This window comes from Pelophylax lessonae (genome assembly GCF_965119305.1).
Source record: "Pelophylax lessonae genome assembly, chromosome: 10".
Classification (NCBI taxonomy): Eukaryota; Metazoa; Chordata; class Amphibia; order Anura; family Ranidae; genus Pelophylax; species Pelophylax lessonae.
The window spans coordinates 158,306,578-158,331,876 of NC_138777.1; the positions used below are offsets into that span (position 1 = coordinate 158,306,578).

Genomic DNA, 25,299 nt, shown 5'->3' on the forward strand with positions numbered 1-25,299 from the left:
AGCTCTCGGTCTTACGAATCTGACCTGATTTCTGCAAGTAAAACATACACGCATTACATCAAGAGAATGCAATAACTTTTCCTCCTCTGAGTGAGGATCTGGAAAAAAGGAAGTTATTATAAGTCCTCATTCAAATGAAAGGCGGACACCACCTTGGGCCAAAAAACCTGAGTGTGGATGTAAAAAATCGCCCTATCTTGATGAAATGTCAAGAATGGCTCTTTGCAAGAAAGAGCTGCTAGTTCTGATACCCTTCTAGCCAAAGTTATCAAAATCAAAAATACCAGTTTTCTGGTCAAAAGAACTAGGGGAACTTGCCCCAGAGGCTCAAAAGGCTGTTTTTGCAAAACTGCCAACACCAAATTTAAGTCCCAAGGACACAATGGTGCCTTCACACGTAACATTCCGCAGGCAAAGGTCTGAACCAACGAATGGAAAGCGATCGGTTACTGGAAGAAAACCGATAAGGCTGAAATCTGCCCTTTGATGGTGCTCAAAGCTAACTTAATATCTACCCCTGCTTGAAGGAAAGCTAGAATTCTCCCAATGATATATTTGCGGGGATGCCATTTCCTGGCTTAACACCAGGCATTGTAGAATTTACAGACCCTGTAATAAATATTTCTAGAGACTGGTTTTCCTAGCGTTTATCAGTGTATGAACTGCAGGGCCAGATACACCCCGCTCCTTCAAGAGTAAGGCTTCAATAGCCAAGCCATGAAATTTTAGAGACTGTACAGCAAGGTGGAATATCGTACCTTGAGAGAGTAGGTCCGGACGCAGTGGAAGATCCCAAGGCCTTGTCACTGCCAACCTCTGGATTTGTGCATACCAAACCCTCCTCAGCCATGCTGGAGCTACCAGAGTTACTGGTTTCCCCTCTAGCTGGATCCTGCACAACAGATGCGGTATCAGCTGAATCAGAGGAAAGGAATATATCAGGGAATACTCCTCCCAAGGAGTCACCAAAGCATCCACTCCGACTGCAAGTAGATCCCTGGTCCTGGACACAAATCTCTTCAACTTGTTGTTGAACCTTGATGCCAACAGATCTACATCTGGGACCCCCCAGCATAGGCAGATTGATTGAAAAATCTCAGGGTGTAAGGAGCACTCTCCCGGAAACATGTTGAAGACTCAAAAAATCTGCCTGCCAGTTCTCTATTCCTGAAAAAGAAAAAAACTCCTGTCAGACGTGGCACAAACTTTTCTGCCCAAGACAGGATAAAATCCACCTCTTTCTGGGCTGACTGACTCTTTGTGCCTCCTTGATGGTTGATATAAGCCACAGCTGTGGCATTGTCAGATTGTACCCTGACAGGGTGACCCCGAAGCTTGGACGTCCAGAATTTCAAAGCCCGACTGACTGCTCAGATTTCCAAAATGTTGATGGGGAGACCTTTCTCTACCCAAGACCATTTCCCCTGGACAGTGGTTTCCTCCAAAACTGCTCCCCAGCCAGAGAAACTGGCATCTGTAGTCACTATTTTCCAGGTCATTGGAAGAAAGTATTTCCCCTTTCCAGATTTCTGGTCAACAACTACCAATTTAGACTCTGACATACTCTTGGTACCAGAGACCTGGACCGGTCCAGAGACTGAACCTCTTTGGTCCAGGTAGACAGAAAGTTGTTCTGAAAGGGTCTGGCATGGAATTGAGCATATGGAATTGCCTTGAATGCGGACACCATCTTCCCCAATAACTAAATGCAAAGCTGTATAGAAGGATATCTCAGCCTTACTACGGACCGAACCTGATCCTTTAGGTTTACGACCTTTCGTGCTGGCAACAATCTTTGCCTGACTCAGGGGGTGGCTCAGGTGAGGGAAGGGAGATCTATCACGTTTCTTCCCTTGAGATGCTGCAATGATACCAGCAATCCTACCCTCAAGGCTGGCCAATACCACAGCCAAATAGTCCTTAGTGACATAGGTTGCAGGAGAAGTTCTATGAGTAGCTACTATGCCTGACAACCGTAATTGCTCAGATTGGGAAGATGCCTCTGGCTCTTCAGGAGGAGTAGACACAGTGGAAACATGGCTAGGACCTTCAATGCCTGACGGTGGCATCATAGTGCCTTTTTCAACTTACCCCCCCCCCCCCCCGGCCCTTTTTCGGGCAGACGTTGCGTTAAAAGCAAGACAAACTTGAGGTACTATCTTTAAGTGTACTCAAGGCTAGTGCCATCCTTATACAGCCTAATGCACACAGCACTGATTATCCCAAGATACAGGAGCGGTTTGTGCCAGTAACATACACCCACAGCGACCCACGCTTCTCAGCTGCTGCTGCTCTGTGTCTCCTTCAGCCTCTGACAGAAGCTAGTGTGTTTGAAACAGTTCCTTGCAGAACGCACCCATTTATGCTGTATCGCGCATGTGCGGCATGGTACGTGGCATCCACATGCATGCCAATTGCGTTAGAATACGCCCTCCATGCGGCGTATACCTGTACTTCAAGGCAAAGATGCACGCGCAAATAGGCCTACTCCATAGACACGCGATCAAGGCAGAGACGAACATGCGGACGCTTATGCGCCAGGGCGAAACAACAACCATATGGGGTTGTCACAGCTGATTCCTTTTTAGGTGATCAGCTCAGGGTAAAAACACAATAAGATAACAATAAGCAAAGAAATAATGATTTAAATCAAACTTTGCAATAATCCCACAACTGCCTCAGCAAGATGTTAACTTGCAAGCATAACATCCATAGTCTCATGGAGGGACACATATGGAACATGGTCTCTGTTATCTTATTTAAGGAACAGTGCATAAAAAAATTACAATTTGCAATTATGCCAGCAATTTTTACTTTCAAGGTTTGCTGAATAAGTAAATATTTTAAATTGGACTCGCCAGTCCTGCCGCTCGATTCTGCTTTAAACAGAAATCCAATCTTCACCCATCACGGCGAGCTTTGTCTTCGAGACCTTCAAGGACTGGGTCCCCTATTTTAGAGGGGCCATGGCCTTGGACCTGTAGAGCACCCGGCACGGAGCGCCTTTGGTGATTTGGTATTCAAAGGGTCTGGATCCCAGGATCCAGTACCTAAAAAGGCCCGCATTACAGGCAAAATCTTGTATCTGCTACCATCTCTTTAGTCCACTGACTGTTTAGGATGGATCTGATAGCTAACCCCTTAGATTCAATGATCTTTGATCGGGGTAAACAGCATATCTTCTGTCTTCAGTTGAAGAGAAAATAAGAAAAATGTGGACAGACTTTCTACAGTGACCATCACATTTAGACACTGGCGAAAAAACGGAGGTACTTCCTGTGTGGGAGTGGTTATATAGGTGGGCATACATTCTGATTGGTTGTCAGTGTCACCTAAAGGTGGCTATAGAACCCATATGATATGATTTATGGCTCTATGTCCCATGATGTAAGAAAAGGAAAACAGTATATATAAGCATTAACTGCAATGTGACTAATAATGCTATGATTAGTAAAGAGTGCACTTTAGGAGAATGGCTAGGATATGGTGCAGTGTCCCCTGAAAGGTATCTCTTAGGCCAGGAGTGTCAAACTCAATTTCCTCATGGGCCACATCAGCATTATGGTTGCCCTCAAAGGGCCGGTTATATCTGTAAGATTAGATGTCCAGAGCACCCTACGGACCCTTACATGAGATGTCAAGAGCCCCCCACCATCAGAAGCCAAGAGTAACCCACCCTTCCTTACATCACAATGCACCCCCTTACCTGGTGCTGCTGCCAGGAAGAAGATGCTGGTGGATCTGGAAAGAAGAAAGTACAGGGTCTGGAGGAGGGCTGGAGAGGTCAGCTTCCAGAGTCTACTGCTGAATGCTGAGACCAGGGGAGGCAGAGACAAGGTGGCGTTGCGGCTGTACAGAGAGGTGCAGGATCTGTAGGAGTTCTGTCCTCTATGCTGCAGACTGCTGAGAAGGGGGGGGGCAAAGACGAGCCTTTCTGCAGCTGCACAGAGAAGCAATGGATCTGGCAGAGGAGTTCTGTCCTCTCTGATGCCGACTACTGACACAAGGTGGGGGCAGAGACGAGGGGGGGGGGGGACTGCAGCTGCAGGAGAGGTGCAAGGGCCACATGAAATGGCCCGGAGGGCCACATTTGGCCCGCTGGCCTTGTGTTTGACACCTGTGTCTTAGGCAATAGGTGAAAGTTTGTGTAGCAGCTGTAAAGGGATAGTCCTAACTTTTCAACAGAGTAGCATTGTGGCTCAGCTGTACCACTAGTGCACATAAGAACAGCCCCAGTCAAGCCTGCAGGTAGCAATAAGGCTACTAGATTGCTGTTCCTAAGTTTCTCTTGCAGAAGATGGTAATTACCCACAGCAGCAGCTCACCTGTTAGGACCCAGTTCGCCTACTGGTGGCACTGTGATGCTCTAGGCAGAAAGCTGCAGGTTTAGTGTCCACCAGCAGGTGTCTCCCAGCAGTCAGCAGGTTCCAGCAACTTACTTTCCACCCTTGCTTTTGCTCCTTGCCTCGTATTTTGGCTGCTCCTGCTTTTACCCTGTTTGTCGCTCTGCTGTTTGACTCTGTAGCCATTTTCTCCTGATCTTGGCCTTGCTCTGCATTCAGTATCCTGCTGCCTTGTTTCCTTCCCAGTTTTGTTTTCCTTCTTTCCATCTGTTCCCTGCTTCCCCCTGCCTTGTGTGTTTCTCAATTATTTAATTGTATGTATATACGTAGTTAGGTTGATGGTTAGGCATTTTGTCATTTAGTTTTTATTTTTTTATGGCTACGTTCCCATGTTTATTGCGGTTGGTGTGTGGTTATTCACTGTAAATAAATCTCATTTTAAAGATATACATACATGGTCTGGTCCCAGTTTCTTTGTGTAGATAGCTACTGTATATCTGGTCTCCCAGCTGCTGATTCCTTACATTACAAGTCCCAACGATATTACAGCTCACTATCTGGTCACACAAAGATTAGACTACTCTCTGCTCTGCACGCAGGTGACTTTGGCAGTCAGCACACCTGGACTCGGCACCCTGGATCCTGCTCAAGTCATTGTTATGATCCATTGATGGTTCACACTTGACAGCGATGTGCACTTTCCAGCCTCCTTAATGGCAAGAGGAAGCTGTGTCACGTACAGCCTGAGAAGATGCAGCTCTTTCCTCTCCTCCTGGCAATCTCCCTCTGGTATATGCAGTTCAAAAGCGCTTGAGTATAGTCTCTCTCCTCTGGACTACAGTTCCCACAGTGCAGTGCTGTCTGACTCAATCTATTAAACTCCTCCTGCTTAGCTGCTCCCTCTTGCAGCCAGTGTTTCTCCCACCATTCTTTTTTAGCCAAACGCCTGTCTACAGTGGTTTTTGCTACCACTTGAAGACCAGGCCTTTTCTGACACTTTTTTGTTTCCATGTAAAAATCTGATTTTTTTTTTTGCTAGAAAATTACTTGGAGCCCCAAACATATATTGTATATAACGTGTACACACACACACACACACACACACACACACACGGTATCTCACAAAAGTGAGTACACCCCTTACTTTTTTCTAAATTTTTTATATCTTTTCATGTGACAGCACTGAAGGAATTACACTTTGCTACAATGTAAAGCAGGGAGTGTGCAGCTTGTATAACAGTGTAAATTTGCAGTCCCCTCAAACTAACCTAACACACTGCCATTAATGTCTAAACCGCTGGCAACAAAAGTGAGTACACCCCTAAGTGAAAATGTCCAAATTTGGCCCAAAGTGTCAATATTTTGTGGCCACCATTATTTTCCAGCCCTGCCTTAACCCTCTTGGTCATGGAGTTCACCAGAGCTTCACAGGTTGCCACTGGAGTCCACTTCCACTCCTCCATGACGACATACCAGAGCTGGTGGATGTTAGAGACCTTGCGCTTCTCTACCTTCCATTTGAGGATGCCCCACAGATGCTCAATAGGGTTTAGGTCTGGAGACATGCTTGGTCACTCCATCACCTTTGCCCTCAGCTTCTTTAGCAAGGCAGTGGTCGTCTTTGAGGTTTGTTTGGGGTTGTTACACTGAGTCTTCAGGATTGCTGCTAGTCAGAGATGCCACATGCTTTCATTGGACAATAAGTAGCGTTTGTTTAGCTGTCTTAGTGTAAATGTATTGTCCTCAAATCTCCTGCTTGCAGCTCCTAGCCAGGATGTCTTGACTAAAATGGATAGAGCAGCTTAGGTTTCCAGTTCTACAAAAAAACAGATTTGAAAGAAATTGAGGTTCTAGAGTAAATTTGTGCAGGAGCTGTAATTATCACAAAATATGTACAGGTATATTACGCAATACATATTGTGATGGTTATCATTTTTCCTACTAAAACTTTTTTTTTTTTTTTTTCTCCTTTTTTCTTTTTTTTTTTGCTTACTGCTAGACCACCTTGTTAGCACTTTATTTTGCCTTAAAAACGGAATGCTGGCCTTAGAATTTCCATTGATCAGAGATGCTGAAACAACCTGGTGAGCTAATGAGTACAGTGGTTGGACACCAAAAAAATTGACCCTTGCAGTGTCCCCTCCACACACACGCTGCACGGGTTAAACAATTGCTTAGTCTAGGGTAGAAATACAAGCAATAATGCTTGCCTATTCCTCCATCTTGCAGGCTCTCTTACTTGCAAGACTCCAAAAGCTGCTTACCTTCACTTTTACGCCGCTTGTCTGCTTTCTAACCTGATCACTTACAATGCAGGACCAGCAAGGGATAAGGTAAGTATTTCTGCTTATTCCTCTACCCCTAGACAAAACAAGCATTTAACACCTGTATTGTGTCGGGGAGGATTTGTGCTACTGCAAAGGTTTTTTTCTAACTATCGCAAATTTTAGCTTCAGGGTTAAAATGTAATTCCTTTTTCCGCTGCACTAAAAACTTTTTTTTTTTTTTTTTTTTTTAGGATTGATCAAAATAAGATTGACTTGTAACTTACATGACTTTTCAAAGGATTTCCTGTATTCAGAAAAAAAATACTTTGTGAGGTTTAAAGGCAACTACATACATTTGATCAGCCTTTTTTGACCAGGGTTCAGTGAAACCCTAGGATTAGTAATGAGTCGAATGTACATGGGTTTGGTTGGAGACCAGCTTGGCAAACATTACTAAAGTTCATGACTAAACTTTGGCAAAAGGTTATCAAACAAATGGCAGAGGAAGGGTGGGGCACTGCCCTTGGAAACTATCAAAAGCAAAAAAATGTTTTTTCAAAATCCAGTATGATGAGCACCAATTTTTGTTAATGATTAAAGTAAAATACCTAAATGTGAAATTTCTTTAACAACTTCAAGATCCCTTCCTTCCTAGGCCATTTTACAGTTTTCAGTGATTTCACACTTTAAATGCCATGCAACACTGTACCCATATTTTTTGGTGGCATTTAATCACCACTGGGTTTTCCATTTGTTATAGAAAGGAAAAAAGACCACAAACTGAAAAAAAAGTTCTTTGTTTCGGTTATAAAATTTTGATTATTTTTCTTCATACATTTGGGCCAAAATGTATTCTGCTACATTTTTGTTAAAAATAAAAACAAAATCTGTGTATAATAATTGTGTCAAGTTAGAATCTACCAACCATGGTTTATATATTTGAAAATTGATTAATCCTGATGTTCTGACGGTCTGTCTGATTTCTCCAGGACAGTATAAACCCCTTTTTGGAAAGTAGATAGTCCAGGGTATTTAGTAGAAAAAGACACAACTATATAAGCGCTAAAAAATCCATCCGCATCACATGATATATTAAGATGAACAATAGAAGTCCAATAGGGGAGTCTTTTGTTTAAAGTCTAACAAAGCAATCATAAACGATGTGATAAAATCAGTCCTGCTGTACCTGGCAGCTCTTGATCAGAGATGGAGGAACTCTGGAGCAACATGAAAAGCAAAAACAGGAAAAGCGCTCTGGGTGCAGACTGCTTTAATAAAAGTAATTAAAATAAAAATAAGCAGCAACTCTCAAACATTGGGTCATGAACAAGTGTGTACAAGATCCACCGGGTGGTGCCATTCCTCTGTAGAAAGCGCGGTATGCCTAAAAGCTTGTGGAACAGGAGAAGCGGTGGCCAACCTTAATCCCAATATGTCCCGGTCATCTGGCACAGACTGACGCTGCAGAGGAAGGAAGACTGGTCACGTGCGTGACGCTCGCTGGTGTCCCGGGGCCCGGTAAGCACGACGCGTTTCTGAGCATGCGCGAGATCTGCAATGGACATGCGTGCTCTTTCAGGTGCTACGGGGAAATCATACTGCTGGGTTTATATGGAGAAAGGAGAGACTCTTAACCCATTAATTTCCAAAAGGAGGTGAACACCAATGTGAATCGAGTCTCCACCAGGAACATAGAGCTATTGAAACACTATATAAAGCTGCTAATACATTATTAAAAAGCTACCTAATAAATACTGAAATGTAATAATCACAATATACTAATAAACTAGCCATCATGGGTATATTGATCCATAATACCCAAATATGTATATTATACAGCCAATATTGAATATAATACACTACATAGATCTACAACTAAATGCACACACACACACATATATACACACACATACATACACACACTCTAATATAACATAATATATCATTATAGAGGGACAATGATATTGATAAATAAAATAAATAAAAATATTGATGAATATAAAAAAAAAAAAAAAATGATTTTAGTAAAAAAAAAAATTATATATATATATATATATATATATATATATATATATATATATATATATATATATATATATATATATATATATATATAATAAAAAATATATAAAGTAAACAATTATTAATACTGAATAAAGGAAAAAAGTGTACACAATGCCCATACATCTGGATATACATGCATACATATGCAGAACGGTGCACAAAAAAAACGCTTATGAATCAGAGTATAGTGTTAACGTCCAATTCCTCATTTAACCCTCGAGGTGAGAGGGTGTCGAGAGTGTAAATCCAATACATCTCGCGCATGCATAGCTTAGCGAAACGTTCAGCCTCAGACAATTCTTTAGAAATGGCTTCAATCACCCAAATTTTGAGGCCTGCAGTGGATTTGCTATGATTTTCTGCAAAATGTCGCGGCACGCTATGCTTATCACACCCGACCTCAATAAAATGGCTTGCCAAACCGCTGTCTCACTGGCCTGATGGTACGTCCTACGTAAAGTAACTTACATGGGCAGGTGAGACAATATATCACGTACTCTGTGGAACAGTTAAACCTTCCAGGGTGTAAACTTTGTCCCTACATGTAAAAGATCGCTGACCATGTTGGACAAAGTTTTACACATTTTGCAGAGTTTCTTATGACAAGCAAACATCCCTGTCAACGGGACCATATACAGGGGTATTTTTACGCTATTGGTTTGCTTGGTGCGATCTTATTTTTCAGGGTCGGGGCTCTCCTATAGGTGACCTTTGGTCTATCTAAGATGACTGAACTCGGATGGGGATCTTGTTTAAGGATACCCCAATGTTTCTGTAAAATCCTCTCCATTTTATTACATTTACAATGAAATCTCTTAACGAACCGAACTGGAAGATCGTCAACTTTCACACGGGATGTAGCTGATTTTCCGTGAAGATGGGTCTGATTGGCTTGATCCACTAAGACTTCCGGATACCCTTTTTCCAAAAACTTGAGTTTGAGGTGCTCGCTCTGGACTAGATAGTCAGAGTCCCTAGTACAGTTTTGTCTCAACCGGCTTTTGGTCCATAAAGGATGATGACAACTGTTGAAATGGAGGTAAGAATTACCTCCTGTTGGTTTGATGTAATTCTTTGCATGAATCGTCCCTGCATCATGCCCAAGTTCCAAGTCTAGAAAGGGGAGGGTGTCGGCATGCCACACTGATGTGAAACTGAGCCCAAACGGGTTATTGTTACAATGTTGGACAAAATCCTGTATCAGAGAGACAGGGCCATCCCAAATAATAATCACATCATCGATATACAGACCAAAAAACGTTAGATGTTTAACAAAGGGATTATTCTTCCAAACAAACATTTCCCAATACCCCATTGTCAAGTTGGCATACGAGGGGGCAAAATTAGCCCCCATGGCGGTCCCGTTGATCTGTAGGAAAAAATCTTTTTTAAACTGAAAATAATTGTGTCTCAAGCAAAAATGTGTTGCATCTAGAATAAAGGATACTTGATAACCTTAGTTACTTACCGGTGACGGTATTTCTAAGAGCCTTTCAGGACAGCACCTGGAGAGAGCGCAGCTCCACCCAATCCACAGGAAACACTGCAAATAAAAACTCCTCCTCTTCCACCATGCCTCAGTCATAGAGTAGTCTCCGACATGCTGGAAAACATAAACTACCACAGGTTAAACATTTACAAATTTTATTATAAACAAAACCAAGGGGGGGGGGTAGCTGCTGCTGTCCTGAAAGGCTCTTAGAAATACCGTCACCGGTAAGTAACTAAGGTTTTCTCAGATCGCCTTTCAGGACAGCACCTGGAGAGGATAAGCGAGTAACTTACACTTAGGGTGGGACCACTGCCTGCAGAACTTTTCTGCCGAAGGCTTGATCCTGAGCTGACAACAAGTCCAACCTGTAATGTCTAATAAAGGTTGAATAGCTGGACCAGGTAGCTGCCTTGCAGATTTGATCAGGCAAAGCACCGGCCCTTTCAGCCCATGAGGTTGCCACAGACCTTGTAGAATGCGCCAAGATGCCTTCTGGAGGTTCTTCTCCTTGAGCTACATAAGCCTGTTCAATTGCCCATCTGAGCCATTTGCCTAAAGTGCTCTTTGATGCTTTTTCTCCTATACGGGACCCTGAGAAGATGACAAATAATGCATTTGTCTTTCTAAATTCCTTAGTTACCAGGAGGAACTGAAGTAAGCATCTCCTCACATCCAAGGTATGAAAGGATTCTTCCCGAGTATTACTAGGAGTTGAGGAGAAAGATGGTAAGACAATTTCTTGTGATCTATGAAAAGATGAAGCAATCTTTGGAAGAAAGGCTGGGTCCGTTCTTAGGACTACTCGATCTGCAAAAATTGTCAAAAAAGGGTCTGAAATTGAGAGGGCCTGGATCTCACTGATCCTCCTGGCCGAGGTAATTGCTATCAAAAAGATAGTTTTCAAAACTAAATTCTTCAGGGAAGCCTCTTTTAAAGGTTCAAAAGGAAACTTAGTTAGACCTTGCAACACAATGGTCAAATCCCATTTGGGAAATACTTTAAGGGCTATTGGCCTATTGCGGGCTAATGCCTTGAAAAAACGAATGATTAGAGTCTCTTGGGACAAAGTCTTTTCGAAAAAAACTGAAAGTGCCGCTACTTGCGTCTTTAAAGTACTTGCTGCTAGTCCTTTCTCCATTCCCTCATGGAGGAACTCAAGCACTGAAATTAATTTTTTTTAATTCAAAATTTTCTGCTGGAACACCAAAAGTTGTATTTTCTCCAGACTTTCAAGTAAATATCCCTAGTCACCTTCTTCCTGCTGGAGAGAAGGGTGGAGATAACTTTTTCTGACAGGCCTCTGGCTCTCAAGATGTCTTCTTCAGTAACCATGCTGTCAGTTGTAAGCGGTCCAGTTCTGGGTACACTAGGTTCCCCTGTGTCAAAAGATCTCTCCTGTACGGAAGTTTCCAGGGAGGTTCTGAGGCAAGATTCAGCAGGAGGGCGAACCAAGGTCTCTTTGGCCAGTAAGGTGTAATCAGAATCAAGTTGGTCTTTTCTTCCCTGAACTTTTTGAGAACCAACGGAATCAGTTGGAATGGAGGGAATGCGTAAGACAAACGGAAGTCCCATGGATGGGCTAGAGCATCCAAGCCCCAGTCCTGATCCTCCCTGTGTAGGGAAAAGAATCTTTGGACTTTGGTGTTCTGTTGACAAGCGAACAAATCTATTTGGGGAAGACCCCAGACTTCCACGATCTGCATGAATACTTCTTGATTCAGACTCCATTCTGATTCCAACACCTTTTTCCTGCTCAGCAGATCTGCTAGAAGGTTTTGTGACCCCTTCAGATGCACCGCTGTCAGAGAGGCTAGATTTTTCTCTGCCCAGGAGAGTAGCTGTATTGCCAGATCTGATAGCTGTCTGCTTCTTGTGCCTCCTTGCTTTGACACGTAGGCCACTGCTGTCATGTTGTCCGACAGAACTTGCACATGATGGCCCTTGACTGTCTGTTGAAAGGACCAAAGACCCAAAAGGATGGCTTTCAACTCCCGCCAGTTGGATGATTTCCTGGACTCTGCTTTGGACCATGTCCCTTGCACTGTCTGGCCTTCCAGGTGGGCTCCCCAACCCCACGAACTGGCATCCGTCGTCAGACGTTTGTTCGTCTGGAAAGTCCATTGCAGACCTTCTTCCAGATTTCTGGAATTCCTCCACCACCACAGAGATCTCTTTGCTTTCGTGGAGATTCTGATGGATTTCTCCAGATGTTCCGGGTATGACCAACTCTGCAGAATGTCTCTGGAGAAGACGGGAATGCAGTCTTGCCCACTGTACTGCAGGGATAGCGGCTGTGAGCAAGCCCAAAGCTGCCATGGCCGACCTGACAGTAACCTGATTGGTTTGTAATCGAGCAACTGCGTTCTGAGTCTTCTCGATCTTTTGAGGTAGAAACACTTTCTGGAGAACCAAATCTATTCTGTATCCCAGAAATTTTATCTGCTGAGATGGAATCAAGCTGGACTTCTCCAAATTCATGAGCCACCCCAAACTCTCTAGGTGGTCCTGAGTCTCCTGAAGGTGTACCAACGCCTGGCTCTTGGACTCTGCAAAAATTAGCAGATCGTCCAGGTAAGGGACAATTGAAATACCCCTCAGCCTTAATGGCTCTAGGGCATCCGCCATTACCTTGGTAAACACCCTTGGAGAAGATGAGAGGCCAAAGGGGAGGGCCCTGAACTGCAGATGCCAGACCGATTCCCCGAGATTGACCGCCAGCCTTAGGAATTTCTGGCACTCCTGATTTATTGGGATGTGCAGGTAAGCGTCCCTCAGATCCAAGGATGCCATGAAACAGTTTGGGGACAACAGTTTGGTCACTGAATAAATGGTGTCCATCCTGAAGTGCTTGTACCGAATTGATCTGTTTAGGATTTTCAAATTTAGAATCATTCGGTACTTGCCTGAGGGTTTTTTTACTAGAAAGATCTGAGAATAAAACCCACGGCCTTGTTGCCCCTCGGGGACTTGGATAATCACTTCCTGTTGAATCAGCTCTTGTAAAAAAGACATCATTGAGGAAGCCTCTTCCGGATCCCTTGGAAGGGGAGTAACATGGAATCTGCTTGGAGGTGTCTCCGAAAACTCCAGCTTGTATCCTTGAGCCACTATATTCTTTACAAAGGGGCTTGCGGATACCTCTTCCCAACGTGGGAGGAACCATAACAGCTTTCCTCCCACTGGAAGACTGTTGTCACTTGCTTTTATTGGCCTGGTCAGGTGGTCTAAAGAGGACGCCACCTTTCCCTTTGCCTTTATGGGAGGTCCATCTTGATCTCTGATCTTGTTCACGACCTCTGTTGGTTTGTTGAACAGAACGAAATCTCTTCTTAGGAGGCGATTTCTTTTTTGACGGAAAGGCCTTCTTCTTATCCGCCGTTCTGTCAAGAATTGCTTCCAATTCAGGCCCGAAAAGCAAGTCACCGGCAAAAGGTAAACCACAGAGTTTCACCTTAGAAGCTGAATCACCTGTCCAGGTTTTCAACCAGACCGCCCTCCTGGCAGAGTTGACGAGGGCTGCTGACCTGGCAGACATTTTAATGGATTCAGCAGAAGCATCGGCCATATATTTTACTGCCTTTAGGAGCAGCGGAAATGAATCCAGGAGATCTTTCCTTGCTGTTCCAGCCTCCACATGCCCTTTAAGTTGTTCGAGCCAGCACTCAAGATTTCTGGCTACCACCGTGGAGGCCATGGCCGGCTTAAGGCTGGACGTAGAGGAGTCCCAAGCCTTTTTAAGGAGAGAATCTGCCCTTTTATCCATGGCGTCTTTCAGAACACCCATGTCTTCGAACGCCAAATCCGTGCGGCGAGACACCTGAGAAAAAGCAGCATCCACTCTGGGCTTTTTGTTCCATAGGTGCGCCGTATCCTCTTCAAACGGAAATCTCCTTCTTAGGGATTTAGAGAAAAAAGGGGCCCTCTCTGGGTCTTTCCACTCTTTTTCAATAGATTCCGTAAGGACTTTATGAACAGGAAAAACCCTGCGCTTTGTCTGTTCAAGGCCCTGGTACATTCTGTCATGAAGTGAAACTTGCACCTTTTCTTCTGCGATTTCCAACGTGGTGTAAATCGCTTTCAGCAACTCATCAACCTCTTCCAAGGATCATTTGTATCTGGAAGAACTAGCCACCTCTTCCTTCTCTTCCTCCTCTGAATCCCTGATGGAACAGAGAGCACTCTCCCCCTCATCTTCTGAATCGCTTGACACTGCAGACTTAGAAGTAGACGGCTGGGAAGATGTACCACCCGTTTGTTGGGAATCTGAAAGAACTTGTGGCGTCCTGGATAACAGGGAACGAACTGAGGACAGGGTGTCTGTGAGTTCTTTAAATGAAGATATGAATTCATTATTCTGCTGACTAGACTCTTCCTTCACAAGGTCAGCAATACATGCTTTACAAAGTGGCTTCACCCAGGAATCTCTGAGTGGATTCTTGCATGAAGGGCATTTCCTTGATGCTGGGGCTCTTGTCTTCACTGTGGCTTTAACCTAGTAAAGAAAAAGCCACCATGAAAGCCCAATAACCACTAATAAAAGAAAAACCACCACCTAGTGATTTCTTGCAAGGGAGAAAATCGTGACCCACACCAAAAAAGGATCAGAAGAAAGAGACTCCCTTATGTATATGTATCCTGTGAGACTGGGAACAGTTACTCAGTCTACAGGGCAGGCTCCAAAGGAGGAAGGAAGAAACCCCACAATAAAAGCTCACACAGTAAAGAAAAAAGAGGCACCACTGCACCTCTCCTACCTGAGCTTGGTCGGCGCTGGCGGTGCCTGCTTCCACCGTCGCTGCAGACTTTTCCTCCATGTTGTTGAAAAGCGCAGCTTGCTGGCAGATCTCTCCATTTAAATACCGCTTCCCGCGTCCTCCTCTGTGGACCGGAAGCGGAAGCGCCGACCTCGTGACCTGCCTCTGACCCCTGCGTGTACTGCGGTTGGAGCAAACGCCGCCACGCCCCCACCGGAAGTCCCGTCCACCGGAAGTGACGCCGCGCGTCCCCGGGATCAGAGTCCGAAAGTGCGGGAGATTCAAAAGCCAAAAGCGGCTCCCCGCCCGCCGACCGGCCGAAGCGCGGACCTCTGATGCCCGGACCGGATCCTCCAATGGGTTTCAGCTCCCCTGAGCGAACGAGGTGAGAGGCTCCGGAGCATACCCCCTTTGACACTCCAGGGAGGGGAGCTGGGATGGTCTCCATGCTGAAACAGCAAACACAAGACTGGGCAACAAATCCTTCTCTCCCCCTGGAGAGAGTGCAGCCCTTTCCACATAGCTCCTGCAATGCTTCCACCATGGCGGAGGAAACACAAATGACTGAGGCATGGTGGAAGAGGAGGAGTTTTTATTTGCAGTGTTTCCTGTCTATGGGTGGAGCTGCGCTCTCTCCAGGTGCTGTCCTGAAAGGCGATCTGAGAAAACCATGTAAACTGGACTCTTGCAAAAGAAAATGTTGTGTGGCTTGTAGACTGACATGATGGGGTATGGAGGTGTACAGGGAACTGATGTCTAAGGACAACCAAAGGTAACTTTCTTCCCATGGGCACGGAAGGATCTGTTCCAATAAATGGCTGGAGTCGCGTATATAAGATGGTAAGTTTTGTGCAAGTGGTTGAAGGTAAGTGTCAACATCTTGTGACAAACCACTTGTCACACTGTTCATAGCTGCGACTACAGGCCTACCTGGGGGATGGACAGGATCTTTATGGACCTTTGGTAAATGGTAAAAATAAGGGTAGTGATAATAATCTCTTTGCAAAAAAGACGCTTCCTCCTTGTTAATCACCTTCTTGGTTAACGCTACCTGAACCAGTCGTTCTACCTCAATTTTAAATGTGGGTAGGGGATCTTTTGGGAGTTTTGAATAAGTCTGACTGTCGGTCAGTAAGCGTAGTGCCTCAGTTTGGTAATCTTTTTTGTCTTGTAAGACAATCCCTCCCCCCTTATCTGCTGACTTAATGATGAGGTCAGGGTTATCAGCAAATCTCTTAAGGGCCAGGGATTCTCCCTTACTCAGGTAAAATGGCTTTGTTTCTTGGAGTCGTCGTCACATAATTTTTGAAAATCAGAGAAGACCATCCTATATAAGGTTTCTAAATATGGGCCTTTGGAGCGGGTGGGATAAAAGACAGATTTAGGGTGCAAGTTACTATGGCCAAAAGTGGGTGATATGGGGGGATGTTGGGACAATAAAAGGGCATCCAAGTCCAAATCTCCCTCTTCACACGAATCATATGTACTGAAGGGGCTCCCTAATAATAAACTACCGATGGAAGGACTGGGGAAAACTGGGGAAAACTGGTTCTATATCTGTATTGGAAACAGGTGTATGACATTGATTGGACTTGATATTAAAGAAGCGCTTCAATGTAAGATTTCTAATAAACTTATGTAAATCTCGAAACAATAAAAAGGAATTCGGAAGGATAGTAGGAGAGAAACCTGAGACCTTTGTGTAAAAATGCAATATCTTCAGAGGTGAGCTGTACAGAGGAGAGGTTAAATATTTTTATAGTCTCCGCTGTTTTGTATTTGTCTTTTGGGATGCGACGTCCTCCTCTGCATCCCCGTCTGTGTTTTTTCTTTTTGTACGAGGTTTGGGCCATAGGCCCATCTCTAAAAAATACACTGGAGAAAGGGCGGATGATAATAGACTATTATCAACTTCCCCAATGATAATAGGTCCGGACACCTCTGTAATGGAAACCAAGGGCCTAGGCCGCTGATCACCATGCAGAGGGTTATTATCCACAACTAAGGTGGAACTAGTACAAGGGAGCTCAAGTGAAGCATTTGTAGGTGGAATAACAGGGACTGGTATAGCCTCGGGAGTTACGAGATTTCATTGTAAATATAATAAAATGGAGAGGATTTTACAGAAACATTGGGGTATCCTTAAACAAAATCCCCATCTGAGTCCAATCCTCTTAGATAGACCAAAGGTCACCTATAGGAGAGCCCCGACCCTGAAAAATAAGATCGCACCAAGCAAACCAAAATGAGTTAAGTCCCTAAAAATACCCCTATGTATGGTCCCGTTGACAGGGATGTTTGCTTGTCATAAGAAACTCTGCAAAATGTGTAACTTTGTCCAACATGGCCAGCGATCTTTTACATGTAGGGACAAAGTTTACACCCTGGAAGGTTTCTTTAACTGTTCCACAGAGTACGTGATATATTGTCTCACCTGCCCGTGTAAGTTACTTTACGTAGGACGTACCATCAGGCCAGTGAGACAGCGGTTTGATTTTATTGAGGTCGGGTGTGATAAGCATAGCGTGCCGCGACATTTTGCAGAAAATCATAGCAAATCCACTGCAGGCCTCAAAATTTGGGTGATTGAAGCCATTTCTAAAGAATTGTCTGAAGCTGAATGTTTCGCTAAGCTATTCATGCGCGAGATGTATTGGATTTACACTCTCGACACCCTCTCACCTCGAGGGTTAAATGAGGAATTGGACGTTAACACTATGCTCTGATTCATAAGCGTTTTTTGTGCACCGATCTGCAGATGTATGTGTACATATGGGCATGGTGTACACTTTTTTCCTTTATTCAGTATTAATAATTGTTTAGGGCATGGTGTACACTTTTTTCCTTCAGTATTAAGAATTGTTTACTTTTTATATTTTTTCAACTCATTCATTATTATTTTTTTATATTAAAATTTTTTTTAATTAATTTTTCTTTTTTCCTTTTTTTAATTTTTTCTTTTTATATTCATCAATATTTTTATTTATTTTTTTTTCTCTATCAATATCATTGTCCCTCTATAATGATATATTATGTTATATTAGATAGAGTATATATATATATATATATATATATATATATATATATATATATATATATATATATATATATATGTGTGTGCATTTAGTTGTAGATCTATGTAGTGTATTATATTCAATATTGGCTGTATAATAATATACATATTTTAGGTATTATGGATCAATATACCCATGATGGCTAGTTTATATTAGCATATTATTATTATTATTAAATTTTAGTATTTATTAGGTAGCTTTTTAATGTATTAGCAGCTTTATATAGTGTTTCAATAGCTCTATGTTCCTGGTGGAGACTCTATTCACATTGGTGTTCACCTCCTTTTGGACATTAATGGATTAAGCGTCTCTCCTTTCTCCATATAAACCCGGCAGTACGATTTCCCCGTAGCGCCTGAAGAAAGAGCATGCATGACCGTTGCGGACCTCGCGCATGCTCAGAAACGCGTCGTGCGCTCCAGGACACCAGCGAGCGTCATGGACGTGACCCGTCTTCCTTCCTCTGCAGCGTCAGTCTGTGCCAGATAACCGGGACATATTGGGATTAAGGTTGGCCACCGCTTCTCCTGTTCCACGGCTCCACAAGCTTTTAGGCATACTGCGCTTTCTACAGATGAATGGCACCACCCGGTGGATCTTGTACACACTTGTTCATGACCCAATGTTTGTGAGTTGCTGCTTATTTTTATTTTAATTACTTTTATTAAAGCAGTCTGCACCCAGAGCGCTTTTCCCGTTTTTGTTTTTCAGGGTATTTAGTAAGAGGCACTGTGAATTTTTTTGAAGTTGAAGTTTTTCCACAAATTTTTGGAAAATGAAATTAAATACATTTTGTTTCACAAAGCTGACTACTTATCACTAGAGATGGGCCGAATGACCCCATGTTTGGTTTTGTACCAGAACTTTCAAACATTGCAAAAGTTTGAAACTGAATAACGAACCCCATTGAAGTAAATGAGACCTGAACTGTAAAAATCAAAAGTGCCCATTCTAAAGGCTTATATGAAAGTAATTGGGCATGCAATGGTTATGGGGTCCAAGTACTGCCCTGGGGGACATGTATCAAAGAAAAAACATTTGTTGTAAAAAAAAAAAAAAAAAAAATGTCATTTTTAAATGAGCAGTGAGTTACTGATGCTTAAAGTGAAAGCATAAAAATGAGAAATCACAATTTTAATGTAGTGCCTGGTGGGTCTCTTTAGTCTACCTGTAAAGTGGAACCTCTGTGCTGTGTATAGAAGCTGCTGCTGCAATAATTGCATTTATAAAGCCACAATAATGACCTTTTCCCTGCAAGCTTTATTTTGTAAACAACGGCTTGGGAAGCCAGTCTGTATGATAAGGCCACAATGCAGTGCACTGGGAACAAGATAAGAGATTTTTTTTTTTGGATAAATTCTGGTCTCTCTTCCATGGACTTTGGATAGAAGTAACAGGTGTGGAAAAATTGGTCTTTGGGTGTCAGAGGTGCCTTCACACCGCAACCCTATAGAGGTACTCTTTATGAAAGCAAGAATTGCCTTGCTGTCAAACAATTTAAATGATATGCACCTGTCAAAGTAGTATGGAAAAATTGGTCTTTGGGTGTCTATGGTGACTTCACACCGCAACCCAATAGAGGTACTCTTGATGGAAGCAAGAATTGGCCTTGCTGTCAAACAATTTAATGATATGCACCTGTAAAACTGGTGCGGAAAAATTGGTCTTTGGGTATCAGTGCCACCTTCACACCGTAACCATATAGAGGTACTCTTGATAAAGCAGGAATTTGGCCTTGCTGTCAAAAATTCTAATAGAAACATAGAATGTGTCGGCAGATAAGAACCATTTGGCCCATCTAGTATGACCAATATATCTGAATCCTATAAATAGTCCCTGGCCCTATCTTATATGAAGGATAGACTTATGCCTATCCCATGCATGCTTAAACTCCTTCACTGTATTTGCAGCTACCACTTCTGAAGGAAGGTTATTCCATGCATCCACTACTCTCTCAGTAAAGTAATACTTCCTCATATTACTTTTAAACCTTTGCCCCTCTAATTTAAAACTGTGTCCTCTTGTGGTAGTTTTTCTTCTTTTAAATATGCTCTCCTCCTTTACCGAGTTGATTCCCTTTATGTATTTAAAAGTTTCCATCATATCCCCTCTGTCTCTTCTTTCTTCCAAGCTATACATGTTAAGGACCTTTAACCTTTCCTGGTAAGTTTTTTTTTTTCCTGCAATCCATGTACTAGTTTAGTAGCTCATCTCTGAACTCTCTAGAGTATCTATATCCTTCTGGAGATATGGCCTCCAGTACTGCGCACAATACTCCAAGTGAGGTCTCACCAGTGTTTTGTACAGCGGCATAAGCACTTCTCTCTTTCTACTGCTTATACCTCTCCCTATACATCCAAGCATTCTGCTGGCATTTCGTGCTGCTCTATTACATTGTCTTCCCACCTTTAAGTCTTCTGAAATAATTACGCCTAAATCCCTTTCCTCAGATACTGAGGTCAGGACTGTGTCAAATATTCTATATTCTGCCCTTGGGTTTTTGCGCCCCAGGTGCATTATCTTGCACTTATCCACATTAAATTTCAGTTGCCAGAGTTCTGACCATTCTTCTAGTTTTCCTAAATCCTTTTCCATTTGGCGTTTCCCTCCAGGAACATCAACCCTGTTACATATCTTTGTGTCATCAGCAAAAAGACAAACCTTACCATCAAGGCCTTTTGCAATATCACTTATGAAGATATTAAACAAAATTGGTCCCAGTACTGATCCCTGAGGTACCCCACTGGTAACATGACCTTGTTCTGAATGTTCTCCATTGACTACAACCCTCTGTTGTCTGTCACTCAGCCACTGCCTAATCCACTCAACAATATGGGAGTCCATGCTCAATGACTGCAGTTTATTGATAAGTCTTCTATGTGGGACAGTGTCAAAAGCCTTACTAAAATCTAGATACGCAATGTGTACTGCACCTCCACCGTCTATTATTTTAGTCACCCAGTCAAAAAAAAATCTATAAGATTTGTTTGACATGATCTCCCTGAAGTAAACCCATGATCTGCACCTGTTAAACAGGTGTGGAAAAATTTGTCTTTGGGTATCGGAGGTGCCTTCACACCATAACCCCATAGAGGTACTCTTGATAAAAGCAAGAATTAGCCTTGCTGTAAGAAATTTAAATTGTGCACCTTTTAAACAGGTGTGGAAAAAGCTGTTAATTGTACACATGAAACCTACACCAAACAATACTTCCAGAGGAAATCAACACCCACAACGCTAGGCAGCCTAGAAGTCTTGCAGAGATTACACATCCCAAAAACACTTAATCAGTGACATTAGCATCAGGGGCTTCATAGCTACTGGTAATCCAGGACTGATTGATTTTAATGTCAGATGGTCCACAGAGTCTGTGGACAGACGCGTTCTATTATCCGTAACAAAACTTCCAGCAGCACTGAATGCCCATTCGGAAAGCATGCTGGATGCTGGGAAGCTCAGTTGCATACTGGGCAAGTTCTGGCCAGTGTTCTATTCTCATGACCCAGTGGAATCGTCAACTGGAAAGCTCTCCATCTCCATTTTCTAGTTAATTGTCCACCATATGATGCAGATGTTGCCGATGGGATGTGAAAGCTGAGAGTCCTGGGCGGCAAGGACTAAAAAAAATTGTGAAATGCATCACTTAGGCGGCCCACTTCCCCACCGCTCCTCTCTTGGTACCAGGAAAATCATTAGATGAACTCCTCTTTTAAAGTGTCCTCAAGAGATTTCATCTTCTGCAGCCTCTGTGGGGACCGGATGAGTTCCGAGCCTTTCCCCTTGTAACGGATATCTAGGAGGGTTGCCAACCAATAGTGATCCTTCTCCTTGATGCCACGTATTCTTGGGTCCTTTCGCAGGCTTTGAAGCATGAGGGAGCCCATGCACCACAGGTTTGCGGAGGAATGATAAGGAGAATCCTCGGTCACTGAGGATTACAGTATTTACAGTATCTGGAACTGCCTTCTGCCAGCCACATACTATTTCCAAGGGTCCCGGGGATGGAAAACCATCTCAAGTTTTGATGTCTGTCTTCCTCTGCTTTAATGCCTCCAAAACTGCAAGAATCCTCCTCCTCCCTTTCCTCTGTGCGTTCTGTGGCATAGGAAGAATGGTGTTTGCATAAAACGGGCCTTGAGAGGAAAGGAAGTCTCCTCTTCCTCCCGCTGCTCTGCCTCGAGTGCCCTGTCCATAATGCCATGCAGAGTCTGCTCCAGCAGGAACACAACAGGGATTGTGTCACTAATGCATGCATTGTCACAGCTCACCATCCTTGTGGCCTCCTCAAATGTCGAAAGTACAGTGCATGCATCCTTTCCAGCAGCCATTGGCGTGGGGGAAAAAAAAAAAAAAAAAAAAAGAGCCAGTCTGAGGCTGTTGTGCCACACTCACACAGGTACTCGTTGAGGGCTCTCTGCTGCATGTGCAGCCGCTGCTGCATTTCCAAAGTTGAGTTCCACCTGGTGGGCATGTCACAAATCAGGGGATTTATGGACAGGTGGAATTCCCACTGAATTCTAGCCAACCAAGCACTGGCTGTGTATTACCAACTGAAATGGCTACAGACTCTTCTGGCCTGCTTTAGCAGACCTTTCAACCCCGGGTAGATAGATGGATAGGATAGCTTTAAATATCTATCTCTGCATTACCAAATTAAGGACATGTAGATACATTAAAAACTACAAATGCTCAGGTGGCGTTATTGCTTTATCTCATGTTGCTCATATTGCTCGTAAACTAATTGCCTGATATTGGATTTCTTCTCATGTTCCAACCAGAAAGCAATGGGTAGAACAGGTAAACTCTTTGCTTATTCATGAAAAATTAATTTACCAACACCGAAATGCACCCAAAAAATTATATTCTCGACAACCATAGCACCGCATCAGTTGGTACTGAATCGATTATTGGAGGGCTGAAATAATACGAGGAGTTGTTGTGCTTGTTGACGGCTTTTTCATTAGGTTGTTTCTTGACCCCCCCCCCCCCCCCCCACACACACACAACACTTTTTTGTGTTCTTTTAAGCTGTAATTCTACCGTTCTGTATATTTCATAGTTGTCTGTTTTTGTACATTAATCAAGGTTTGCATATACTGTACATCCTTGATAAACTCAGATGTTGTGTTACATGCGATATACCAAATGTAGTATAGATCACTGTTTTGGTTGTGATGTACATGCTCCTAACGTGTAAAACCAACTTTTCTTGCAATAAATCTTTTTTTTTTTTTTTTTTTTTTTAATAAAAAAGGCCCAACAGCTGAGCTGTAGGAAGTAGGCCAGAGGATAACCGCTCCACAAAGTGATGGAATAGAGTGGCTGCTCTCTACTCTTCCATGATGGTTGCCTCATTGTGCCTCACTTTCCTCCTGCGCTCTATTCGGCACCCAAGTCACGTCAATGACCTCATCATCATCTCCTTTATCCTCATTACCACTAGAGTCAACTTGGCAATACACTGCGGCTGGGGGAACATGACTCCCAGTTTGTGTACCAGTGTTCTCCCCTCTCTGTAGACTCCTATTCCTACCTTCCTCAACCTCAAAACTAACATCGGAATCAAGTAATTGACTGTGCATCCTCCATGCCTGATGCTGGGGCTATATCAGGAATAGCTGTGGACAAGGAGGCAGATTTAGCCACTTTGGCAACTGCAGTGGACTGTTTACTAGTCTCTGCTTGGGTGACAGAGGAGAAGGAGGATAAGTATGGTTTAGTAAGCCAGTCCACCACCTCCTTTGCATGCTGTGGCTGGATAACATGGGCAACATCACTAAACTGAGGAATGTATGCCCTGCCTGGGGACTGGCCACATCCACCTTTTTGCCTGTGGACACATATGCTGCTTGCCCCCTCTCAGTGCCATGGGAACGTCTGCCTCTCCTGTTTGTCTCCCAGACATGATGGGGGGTGCTAATTACCAATATGTAATAAAGATGTGGAAATGTATACGTGGATGCACTTTAATCAATGAAAAGTGGTGTTTGGTGCACTTTAACCTGAGTATGCATTTTTTTATTTTTTTCATTAAGGGCACTGCCCTGGGGCACATGTATCCATGCAAAAAAAGTTTTTTAAATGCTGTTCAGTGGGGAGAGGGTCTTTTAATGTGACTTAAAAGATAACATTACAAATACGATAATCTTTTAAATAACATGCTTGAGGGATGCCTAAAATCTGCACATGAAGGTGCACACTAGTACGATATACTCCTCTAAAAATGTCATAAGAAACAAACAAATATACCTCCATTAAATGATAGAATCCTGGTCAGCTGGAGGATCTCCTATTTGGTCAATGACATCCCTCAGCTTGGATCCCCGATGGCTTGTTTACAGTTTGAAACTGTCATCTGTCATTTAGAGGTGGTAATGATTTTGCTGCTAAATAAAATACTTCAACTGCATCAGATGGAGATTCAGATGGGCAAGTGAACTGGCCAAATCTAATTAGTTTGTAATCAGGTTGCCTACAGGTGTATTATAGTGATGTTTATGTTCAAGTCGAACGTACATTCGATTCGAACATCGTGTGTGTTTGCTGGACACATGAACGCCCGGGGCACTCAGCGAGAAGTTCGCCTGCCGACGAGTGCCCCATAATGCACTAAACAATTGCAGTGCATGAAGTGCTTTTGATTGGCCAAAGCATGCACCTGACCTGTATGATTTTGGCCAGTAACAGCACAATGTCCTGTCAGAGCCACGATTGGTCAAAGGCAGGGTGCCAATCATGGTTCAGGGGCTAAGTCAACGTGTAGTCCTGTGTAGTGTGTTAGGAGTGGAGATTAGGCAGGTAGTTAGTGGATTGTGCTTTCAGTCAGCAGGGGTTTTCTTTTTTTTGTGGCACAGCAACACTAATATCATTTAGGGCATACTTGCTGCCCCCCCCTCTGCGTCGCAGGTGCTATTCCTTCTGCATTAGCAGGGGTTTTCTTTTTTTGGTTTTGGCTTTATTAAGTTTTAATTAAAAAAAAAAAAAAAAAACTGATAAAATGGTTTATAGTGCACCAAGCACAAAAGTATTGCACCCAAGCACCATATTTTCATCCCACATTCTATAATAAGTTAATAAACTCCCCAAGTAAATCCCGTCAGAAATCATGTCCAAAAGGCCAACAAGGAGAGGCAGATGCTCACAGGCCACTAAAAGAGGGCAAGCAACCTCTGTGTCCACAATGAAAAGTGGTGGTCTTGTACATTGTGCATCCTCTGCAGACGGGGCACGCTTATCCTTTTTTTTCCAGTGCTGGCCGTGTTATTGAGCCACAACATGCAGAAGAGTTGGTGGAGTGTATAACTA

The 25,299-nt window shown here is 43.3% G+C and overlaps 3 protein-coding genes across 3 annotated transcripts in view; 1 reads left to right on the forward strand and 2 right to left on the reverse strand.

Moving 5' to 3' along the window:
* The window catches only part of LOC309565999 (uncharacterized protein), a gene marked incomplete at both ends in the record, with an annotated part of 492,320 nt that overhangs the window by 222,358 nt on the left and 244,663 nt on the right, over positions 1-25,299 (reverse strand). The gene's annotated exons all lie outside the window — the stretch shown is intronic.
* LOC309565782 (transmembrane protein 272-like) overlaps positions 1-25,299 on the forward strand; it is a 120,854-nt gene that overhangs the window by 7,203 nt on the left and 88,352 nt on the right. The gene's annotated exons all lie outside the window — the stretch shown is intronic.
* Positions 12-14,181, reverse strand: LOC309565534 (lamina-associated polypeptide 2, isoforms alpha/zeta-like; the record flags this gene model as incomplete). The annotated part of the gene is made up of 2 exons (XM_082270493.1): positions 12-31; positions 13,461-14,181. The coding sequence occupies 2 exons, from the start codon at positions 14,179-14,181 to the stop codon at positions 12-14; spliced, it is 741 nt and encodes a 246-aa protein (XP_082126619.1).